General features: G+C 44.6%; 1 protein-coding gene across 3 annotated transcripts; it reads right to left on the bottom strand.

Annotated features, from left to right (window-relative positions):
* Positions 1-138: 138 nt before the first annotated feature.
* Nplp1 (Neuropeptide-like precursor 1) lies at positions 139-10,182 on the bottom strand. 3 transcript variants are annotated; one of them, XM_001361110.4, is made up of 5 exons: positions 9,802-10,182; positions 4,207-4,326; positions 3,397-4,081; positions 2,836-3,104; positions 139-1,459 (listed from the first exon to the last, which is right to left on the bottom strand). In XM_001361110.4, exons 1-5 carry the CDS (start codon positions 9,871-9,873, stop codon positions 1,115-1,117), a joined length of 1,491 nt encoding a protein of 496 aa, XP_001361147.3. In that variant the 5' UTR covers positions 9,874-10,182; the 3' UTR covers positions 139-1,114. The 3 variants fall into 3 exon arrangements, with proteins under 3 accessions (XP_001361147.3, XP_004444259.2, XP_015040046.2); XM_015184560.2 differs by having other exon boundaries at positions 1,340-1,459; positions 2,830-3,104; XM_004444202.3 differs by lacking the exon at positions 2,836-3,104 and having other exon boundaries at positions 1,280-1,459; positions 9,802-10,180.
* Positions 10,183-10,819: the final 637 nt, after the last annotated feature.

Genomic DNA, 10,819 nt, shown 5'->3' with positions numbered 1-10,819 from the left:
TAAAGGGTATTTTTAATTGACAATTCACAAGTTATGGATACCTACCCATTCAAGGACGATTCCCGCATCGTCTGGCCTGTTGAATCCTCCCATTCAGATAGGACACAGTTCTGGATCATTAGTGTAGGATCAAACCAGTAATATGTATATATATTTATTAGATTGGTATTTCATATACGTATATATATATATATTGTGTATATAACTTTGATATTTTAATGCTACGCGTACTTCCACCAGAGCGAACTCTCTGCTTCCGTGGATATTTTACATACATATAATATATAAACGAAGTAAATAGTACTTGATAATTTAAATACAGTTTTTCGAACCTTCTGAATTTGGAATATTTTGAGTTGAAACATATATGTTAATTATTGACAACATCAGACTTATAATTACGCACAGTGAATATGTTTTTTTTTTTGTTTCAGGGACCTTTTCAAATAAAATACTCGAAATATTTGAAATAGTTCATCGTTTTATTGTCAATATCATTATTTTTTATTGTCCGAAGTACATATATGTATTATGTATTTGTTTACGTGTATATTGATATAATTATATAAGATATTCACCGAAGTTTTATTGTCGTTAAGCAGTTTTCCCATATATATTGTTTTTAGTAAGGGAATCGTTATTGTCATATACACATCAAATACTGACGGGGGAGAGAGAAATTCAAATGGAATACATCTAAAGGGTATCCTCAGGTAAAGGGTATATTAGATTGATCGATCCAGTTAGATTGAGACTCTAGCACTTCCTGCTAAGGTACGACATTGGCACTAATTTAATATTCATCTTCAAGTGTATAAATCATAAATGGCGATATGATTTGCATTGATATTAAACGTTCTTTCGCTTTGCACTGATATCAGTTACTTCAGTTTTGTAGATATTATTCATACATCGATACAGATACAACGTACTGATGACTGGGGCACCCACAACTACACCTACACCTCGCGGCGGTAGTTGTGTGTGCCTGCCAAGTAGGTGGATTAATTTTGGGGAGCTACATTAGATCTGTAGAGTTTAAAGTTCCATTAACATTAACAGTATTATTGTAATCGATATAGCGTAATTTGTATAGAGAGTATATTGTCGATATTTAGTATTCGTAATTGTCCATGTTGCGTCGAAATTCGCGTCGATGCAGTGCTGTAATGCGCGGCGGAGTGCCCCAGGAGTGGAAGGGAGGATACACGGGAGCACCAGAGCGAGAAAGTGGGCGCTTGAGGCTCCTCGTTGATCCCGTGGGCAGCGAGTTGCTGGAGATGCTTCGCATGTAGGCAGAAAAGGCGCTGGGAGACGGAGACTCGCCCTCAAATTGTTGGGGAAAACGACCGCGTATGCCAGCACCGCTCCAATTCATCGTCGGTTGATTGGGTAGGAAACAGCGTTTACAAACGGCTGCGGGTTGACGCAGTCGCTCGTGTTGGGGGTAGTACGCGACCTGCATGGGGCGAAGATTTCAATTAGTCTTATCCCTTGTCCCATAATCCATTAAACCGAACGGCTATCACAGGTCTACAGATGTACAATAAAGAAAAGTGCACTAATTCACTCAATGTGAAAATTGTAGACATGTCTCATACAAGCTCCACTACAAGAAGAAGGGTACGAAGAATGTGTTCTTATCTAGTTAAAGAAACAAACTAAGCAAAAGATATGTGAATGATGAAGTCAGTCATGCCAATTAGCCGTAGCATGCCAATTAAGAGTAAGATTTAAATAATTGAATTAAGTTAATAACCAAAACAGTTTTTTAGTGAATTTATATACAAATGAAAAGGAATATGAATACAAATACTAATCACGATCTCCAGAATTGATCAAATAGATTTCTTACGATCAACGAATACAAAAAAAAGAGATGGGTATGGCGGGAAATTTCAAATTTTAAAAAAGGCGGTGGCGACGCAGGCGCCATCTATTGTTAGTGTCTATTGTGCTGAGATTCGTAGCATACTTTTGGGAATATATATAAAAACCAAGTAGCAAAGTGGGCGCGATGTTTAAATGTATTGTTGTTACTGTTGAAAAATACCCTTGCTCCTTGGAAGCTTTATTCCGGCATGCCCATCCCAAGCGGTGAAGCGCAAGCGGTAAACATTTCAACGTTGCCATGAAAATACCATAAACCAGTGCAATATTAACTTTTACATTTTCATTCCACCAACAACGACAGCACTCGAACTAAAGCGCTTAAGGCCCAGGCTTTGTGCAACTGAAAACTTTTCATCTGACAAACATCTGAAAGTGCAGGCTGCCGAAATTAAGGAGGATGAAGCGTAAGCCAACAACGAGACAATGTGCCGGAAATTAGCCGGTTATCCTCAACACCCAATGAAACCATGGCAAGGACGTCAGAAGCAGAAAATGGAATTTCCGAGAAATAAGTTAAAATGCGAACGGAAATGAGTCCATAATCAAGTGAAAAGTGTAGGAAAAACACTCCTTGGGGTTTATTCTTCCTGTTTTAAAGAGCACAAATAAATATTTGAACAATTTTCAACTTCGACAGTAAATCTATAAGATGCAACGTGTACTAGGCGATCGATGTCTATCATACTCAATACACATTCACTACCAGTAACTAGTAGCCAGTAGCCAGTAGCCGGGCGATAGAACGCAGATGAGGGGTCTGTGGCAGGCAAGTGCTATGAACTTCTCGTGAAACATAATACAACCAGTTTCTCAGGTCATTCTAGTTACCAAAAAACATTAAGATGCAAATGCAATCACATTCATGACAAGGAAATGAATTATAAATAAATAAAATACACTTAAGGACCAGACATCGAACCATCGAACGCCATTTACTCATACAAATTGCCTGGCGTCACGTCCTGATCGACTAAAGCGCCCGCCACCGCCTCCAGTGGTACTGCGAAGGTATCGGTAGCTGGGCAGAAAGCCCGAGCGGTACACGGCCCCAATGTGACGCTTCTGCGGCGATGTCGATTGCTCATTCCCTGGCTCCGTGTCCGGCTCCTCGGCATCGGCATCCGCATCTGCAGCTGCAACAGCGACAGCGTCATTGAGCTCAGCATCATTGCCATGCTCAATGCCGAACAACTCGGGATCCTTGGAAGTGTCTTTTATGGAATAATATATATAAACGTATGTACAAAAACTGTGCTAATAAGGTGCCGGATAGCAGCTAGCTAGGGTGCAAGGTAAAGGTGCTGATTGCATTAACAAAAATTCGAGAAAACAAGTCAAAGGAGTGGCATCCCCGGCTATCCGAGGTCGATATCGATATCGGTCTGTGAAATACGTCTTCCGGTTAGACTGAATATAAAAAAAGCTGCAATGTTGGACCAGTTGCAGGTACCCTGCATGACTCAGGCCCCTTGTTGGCATACCACAAGACGGCCGCGCACTTACCTAGGAAACGTTTCTCGGCCCGACGGTAATCGTTCCAGTCGAGATCGGCGTACCCGGCATAGCTTGGATACCACCAATAGCTCTGCATGGGATCGGCATAGTCGGGGGCGGCAGCGGGCAGCATCATCTCCTCGTCCTCGCGCTTCTGTTGCACACCATGCACCGGCGATGATTTGAGAGCCCCCAAGTTCCGTTTCTCGGCTCCAGCGCGCTGATTGTGGTGCTGCTGCGAGTTGTAGCGGGCGACTGCAGCCACATTCCGTTTCGGCTGCTCCCGGTGGGTACTGGGGGCACTCTGAAGACGCGCCACCATGGCCAGGTTGCGTTTGCCATTGGGCATGGGGAGCTGAAAGTCGCGGGCCAGGGTTCCTACATTTCGCTTGCCGTAGGTCATAAATCCGCCAGCTCTGGCCAGGCTACCAATGTAACGCTTCTGCTCGCTCGGCTCAGCGGAGTCTGCATCGGCGTAATCCTCGCCCGGCTCCGCGGTTGGCAGCTGTCCGTTCTTGGCCAGGGTGGCCAGGCTTCTCTTGGGGGCGTTCAGGAGTCCTTGTGCGGCCAAGGCAGCCACTGAGCGCTTGTCCTCCTCCATGTAGTCCGAGTACTCACCCAGGGGCTGCTCCTCTCCCACGGCCAGCTGACGCTCACGGAGCAGGTTCTTCAGCTGATTACGCAAGGCGGAGGCCTACGGAAAGGTGGAAGATGGCGAAAAGCAATTTAAACTCAAAGCCCGTGCAGCTGTTGCTCTGCACTGGCGTAAATAAATCCTTTCACGTCACAGGCAAATACGAGCTGGGACAGGTGACTTACGTGTAGCTGATACTCGGGGCTGGGGTTCATCAATTGACTTATTATGGACTCCATCTCGCAGGGCGACACATTTGCAACATCATCAGTGGCACTCACGGCAAACGAGCGCGGCTGAAAGGCCTAAAGGTAACAGCATAGAATTGATGAGAAAAGGAGTAGGCACTTTAACATTTACATCATCCCCCAGATCAACAAATGGTTTTCGCGCTAAACACTTCTTCCGGTTTGGATTTAAAGCAGTCCATTACATAGTCTACTGTTTTCCACTTAATCGCAGCAATTATTTGCGCTAAATTGAGTTTGAAATCGTGTGTGGATGGTGCGACTTCTCAGCTCACAATTCGAGACTCTATCGGAACTGTGAGACGTTCTCGGAATTACCTACTTTTCTCTCTTCAAGAAAAGGATCTCTTAAGCTTTTATTAGTTGTCTACTTTGGGGCGCCATTGGGGAATGAGCAACAGGCAATCGAAAGCCTCTCATCGGCTTGTCACATTGCCTTTAATGCCTTTCCGCACATCTAGTAGGAAAGTGGAAAGTGTCTAATCTGGAGGGCACAAAGTTTGTATGCCTCTGTGAGTGCGTCTGTGAACATCTAAGCCAAGTTCATAATACGTATTTTTCTTTGCAAGTACACAAGACAAGCGAAGACACGTCGAAACAGTTTGTTGGGCAAATGGTCGTTCATGTGAAAGGATAACTCCCAGTCACTGGATATCTTAAGCGTACGAGTATGTGTGTGTTTATGCTCATGTGTGGGCCTTCCGCTCAAACTGTGGGCCGGGGGTGTGGAGCAAGAGACAATGCTTCCTTCCGAACTTAATAACTGGACCGCCGTGCAGAATGGAAGGCGGAAGTGGGGCCAGGCGCTGCAGAACAAGGGCACACAGGATGTGTCCTAGGATGTGCTCGCTGGCGGCGCCCCAGTTCGTAAATCACCAGCAGAAATTGACAGCCCCCAACCCCTCCTGTTGGGGGCACTCGTGCGTGTGTGCTTCTGTGCTGTACTTTTGGTACAGAACCCGCAACCGGAGGCCCGAGCCCATGTCTTATTAGCACTCGATATGATGCCCTGAAGGTGTTTGTTTAGTCAACTGCATTTGATATACTTCGGAGATATTTACTATGTGTATTATATTGTGGCATCATTCGAGTGTGGCGAGGTCGCCGATTTGCGAGCAACAAATCATTTAAAAATCGTGTATTTTGGGCAAATTTGTTGGTCACGCCCAGGCAATTAAAGTGTTTATTCATGAATTATGCCGTACATAAATATTCCTTTGAATATCCATAATTCGCATAATGACAATGCGCATATTTGGTATTTATTTTGGCCTTTTGTCGTGCATGCCGCTGAATGGGGGCCTTCAGAATCTGGTCTCCATGCCACTGCGTGGCTGGCATTTCCTAAACAAACGAACAAAAACGCTAGATGTTGAGCGGATACACTGCGCGGCACGGCAGTCTTGTGCTACCTGTCCAAGGTCCTTTATTCATGGCAGGACAAATGAAACGGGACACTGGGTGGAGGGTAACATTTTCCGTTGACAAAGTTTTCCCGCCTCATTTCAGAATTCGCTAATTCTGCGCACATTTTCTAGAGATGAAATATTCGGAATATCCTCATACTTTAAGCTAAAACTGTGAGCTTCGGATCTCTCTTGAAAATATGCTCAAAATTACCTTTCCCCTGCCTTTAAACCCAGCGTCAACTCAACTTTACTGGTAGTTTTATGTCTGCCTCTGACAGCCAAAAACACTTTCGGGGCTGATTTCGCGATAATATTTAATTAATTTATCCGCAGGGCCGCAATAAAAAAGGATTTGGATCGTAAATGAGCCTGCAAAATGTCCTTACATCTGCGAATCGGGGACGCTTAAATGAAAATCCAATTAAACTGGTACATGGGGCACAAAGAGGAGAAAATCAATACGCAAATAGCAGAAAACTTCATCAAAGTGCCCAATGCGCTCAGTAAGAGGAAAGCCGACAGGACGTGGCCAATAAAGGATACGGCAAACAATTGATTCGAAACTCGAACCCACATCGCTCGTCTAATTGGGCATAAGATTATGCACGAACTGCAATGGCCAGAGGAAAAGTTGGCCAGGAGTCCTGTTGACATTTGCCCTTAATGATGCTCAACATAGAGCCTAAGGGCTGCTGACCTCCCATTTTCCCCTCTTTCACTAAGCTGGCTTCTGCCTGTTGATCTGCGTATACCGCCAGTGTCCAGTGTCCACTGTCCACTGTCCAGTGTCCAGCCACAAGCAAATTATCGCAGACCACCGGGCAAACAGATTCGCCAGCCTCCCCCATGTCCGCTCTCCTGGGACATTTAATGACGCTGTTTCGTTTGGCTTTTATTTTACTTATATAAATACTGTGTGCAATATTAAAACTTAAGTGCTCTGCCTCTGGCCTTCCCGGGAATACAGAGGGTCGGAGTCGTGGCGGAGAGGCCTCAAGCCCTGCATTGCGTTGCTGGAATTTGTAGAAAAAGGTGAGTTGAGAAAAAGGTTCGAAGTTCCAAGCTATGTATTCTACGGGAATGTTTTTCACATTGAAGGATAAAAGGACGGGGTTCCTGCTGAGGAATTTCCCTTTTTGATATAAGGAGATAATTAATTTTTTGAGTGCTTTTCGATTAAAACATTATGCCGCCTAGTTTTTGCTTTTCATGTTTATTCCTTTTCCTTCCCTTCAATTTCCATTCTAAGCCTGTACATTTATTTCCACTACATCTATTATAATGTCCAGCTGGCATTTGGTTTGAAATGTCATCCGACATTCTGTAATTGCCCGTGGATGCCATGAAACCCACTTGGAACTCCCTTTATCGCTTTACATGAGCATGAAAAAGCTGAAACAATCCACACACACACAATGGCAGTAATTACTGAAACCCAAACAGGCATTGACAATGGATCCATACACGGACACGCATCCCACGCATCGGCGTCCTTTGCATTGATTATGGAAATACCACAGATTGAATTGATAGCCCCTGACCGTGTCAACTACTTTATGGAATAATCAATAAAGTTCTCCATTGTGCCGCTTTTCGGGGGCTAGCAAAGTGCGAATCAGTCTGAAACTCAAACAAACTGCCGAGAAGAGGCTTCAAAACTATGGTGTAGATTTGAATATGTTTACATAACTTTCATGGTCGGGGCCTATCTGCAGGCAAACAGCACTCAGACGATTCTAGAAATTTGAAACGCATCCGCGCAACTTAAGGCCATCTCAAGGACCCATTATAAACAACCAGAATGTGTGCTTCGTTTTACTCTCGAATATTTTCTGGAGCGTAAAAGCAACAAATGATTTTTCGGCTCTGGCAATAGACAAAGCGAAGAGCCAGGCACATACCGGCGCGAAATGTGGGCTGAGGTAATGAACCGGCATCCGGCAATCCCCACCGCCCCATCCTCGTGGGTGTGGTACAATTTATTACCATTGTGCCCTGTTGAAATCCATTTGACTCTCTGGCATTTTAATGAAAATGTAAACGCACAACTGGCGCGGCAATCGAAACATGAGAGGATATTGATATCTTTCCACGCTGCGACTCAGCGTTGCCCAGATTTCCCTTCCAGCATTCGAACATACACATGTCTAAGTACATATTTGCATTACATTTTCCTGCCTTCGCTTGGCATAATGCGATGTTTGCACAAAGTATTTTTTTTGTTCCTCTTTTCTCATTGTAAAATCGCAGAGTTCCAGGGAATCGGATGAAATGTCTAGCAAAGCAAAATATTTAAGCGCGAGGGCTTTCAAATGATGGAAGATGGATCTGTTACCATAGAACATTATTTCTTTGTATTAATAATTCTGATTCCCAAATAAAGATGAACCTTCTTTGAATAAATTTGTGTCTATAAATATTTCAGACATTGCGAAATAATTTTTATGTGTGGACTGTCCGAGCTCTGATTTTTCAGGATAGAAACGCGTAAACGAATTAGAACATCCGCATCAGATATGCGCGTTTTGCCTGCCTGAAATAATTAACTTTGGAAATTTTTCCGCTGTCGATGTCGATGTCGTTTCCTTTGAATGATGGGCATGATGGGTGGAAATCAGTTTTAATTGCTATCGATTCGGTGCAGATGATGCGCTGCGTGCAGCACTAATCGATGCCTGTTCTAATTATAGAACTTTTTTCCACGGTACCGCTTTCGCGGTTGACGTTGACGGGTGATGTGATGCGTCATAGATCGCGCATCTTGCATACTGCATGTAGGAGGCACTCCCACAACAGGACGACTGCCTCATTCACTCGTATCCTTTTCCCTTTCATTTGCTGGCTGAGTCATTGTCCTTTCCGTGGTGGTGCATTATCATTAAGAAATTTATGTATTCCATATTGAATATCCATTGACAAAGTAAATTCGGGTTTCTAAAAGTAGACCTAAATTCCTTGAAAGCATTGGAAGTATTTATGCCACTTTCTCCGCAAATAGGCTCAATAATTGTCCATCCCAAAAGCACTTAAGCTGTCTCTCTGCATTGTTTCAGGAATAGCCAGAAGCCAGAAGTCAGAAACTTGCGAGCAACTCAACCGCAATTTCCTTCATTTCCAAGCAGCATTCCCTCGAATGGGGTTAAACCGTTTAAACCAGTAAACCAGTGAAACTGTGAAGTATTTTTGGACTATAGTTTGAGTTGTGAGGTCGACAGAAAGTCGTATGCCAGAGAATAATAATTTGTCAGTGCAGTTTTCGCTTGCAGTCAGGCCAGCCAGCTATGACGAACGGCCATCAAGGACCTGGCAGCAATGCTGGAAAATGTCGGCAAATGCCACCAACGCACAATAGAAATCTCCATGCATTCCATATACATACAGATATGGCAATAAAAAACAAAAGACTGCAAAATTGCACTTTTGTACCGCATTTGTCGCCCCACCGCGGAAGTGTGCTGACCACGACGTGGTTGCAACCGCAATGGCAACTGTTGCAGAAGACAAATGTCGGGGGAGGCGTGGCATTGGCAAATATAAATTACTACAAAGTGACGGTGCCCTGAAAAATGGAGTCCAATTTGGTCCTCTTGCTGGCTCCCGGCCTCAAGCCGAGCAGCTGCCGACAATTTCGTATTTTCTGACAATCTAATTAATGGTAAGTGGACACTCTCATTTTGAAATGGTTGGCTCATGTTCTCAGAGGATGATTTCTTGAATATTTTGACTGAATTATTAGCTCGAATGCGTACATTCCTTCCCTCCTTCCACTCCTCTCTTGAAGCACAACATCTGTATTGTTTGAGATAACTTTTGCTAATTGTATAAGTCCTTTGGCCAGCAAAGCTTTATTATATCTCATTTTCCACTTCGAAGCAAATCATGCTAAGAAGACCAACAGAGAAACGAGATATTTACGTCTATGGTACGTACAAACGCGAAAAAAGCAATTTCCCAGAATCGCATGCCCCGCCGCACACACGTCAACAAATACGAATATAAATTTGGGAGAAGGCAGCGAGCAGCGAGCAGCCAGCAGCGAGCAGAGCTTGTACCAGTCCATAAAACACAAAAACAGAAAATTTGAAAAAATTCGAAAATTGAAAATATAATCCCCAGGACTTACGGCATTGAGCAGCATTGAGAGCAACAGTATCAGCCATTTGCTGCTGTGTGCAGTTTTGTGCACCGCCTGCATTGTGTCTGGCCTCCTCCGAAAAAAGTCAACGGCTAAGTCTCTATTAATTGGTTTTCCTTCTCTCTATCAGCGGCAACGACCGCAGGGGTACCGGAACACGGACTCACTCACGAATCAAATCACGAATCACTCGAATCGAAAGGTGCACAGGACTCAGTACTCAGTACCGCAGAACTTTTATTCAAACTGGTAACTGGTGGAAACGGTAACGGACAACGCGTGGCTTTTCTGTAACTCAGCTTCTGTGGACGCGTTCGCAACGGAGTCGTTCGCTCGACTGCTTGCCATTTGCCAGGACACTCGACTTTTTATACCCGTGCGGCTCCACGGATAAGCTGCTCCTCTCTCGCGGGCAGCTGCTCTCTCGGGAGCTTTTGAATCATGGCGGGGCTCGGATAACAGCCGTCAACTGTTGCTGGTTGCTGGTTGCGGGCGGCGTTACAGGCCGTGGAATGTCCTGTTTCGTGGGCGCCTATGTAGGTAATGACGTCATAGCAGGCTGTAAGCCAAATGTTACTTGTTAGCGAGCCAACTGTATTGAGGCCAAGCGCGCAGCACAGTGGACACGATGGAAGTTTCGTGCATGAAGCCGAACAGAACACATATTTCCACGTTGGCCCACTGTCCTTCACTCTCTTAGGGACCAATCGAAGAGAGTACAATTTCAACTCTCTTGCGGCATTTCTCATGTGTCCGCGCTCTCGGAGGTACCATCATTCGTTGGCCAGACACCATCGCCATCCAAGCAGCTGGCCAGAGCACTTGCGCAGCGCTGGGCTCACAATTAAATGCAAAGCCGAGCCGGAAGAGGAAATTCGAGTTGCCCATACGCACTGTGGGACCACTGTTAGAGGTTTGCATGGGTGTCGGGAGAACGCAGGGCCAGACTGGTAAGCATTTGGGCGCATCATAAACTTGCAAAGTTTTTGAAATATATGACACATAA

The sequence above is a fragment of the Drosophila pseudoobscura genome, chromosome 3 (assembly GCF_009870125.1).
Source record: "Drosophila pseudoobscura strain MV-25-SWS-2005 chromosome 3, UCI_Dpse_MV25, whole genome shotgun sequence".
Lineage (NCBI taxonomy): Eukaryota > Metazoa > Arthropoda > Insecta > Diptera > Drosophilidae > Drosophila > Drosophila pseudoobscura.
Note: the sequence above shows the minus strand (reverse complement) of the source record. Positions and strands in the feature narration are given on the sequence as shown.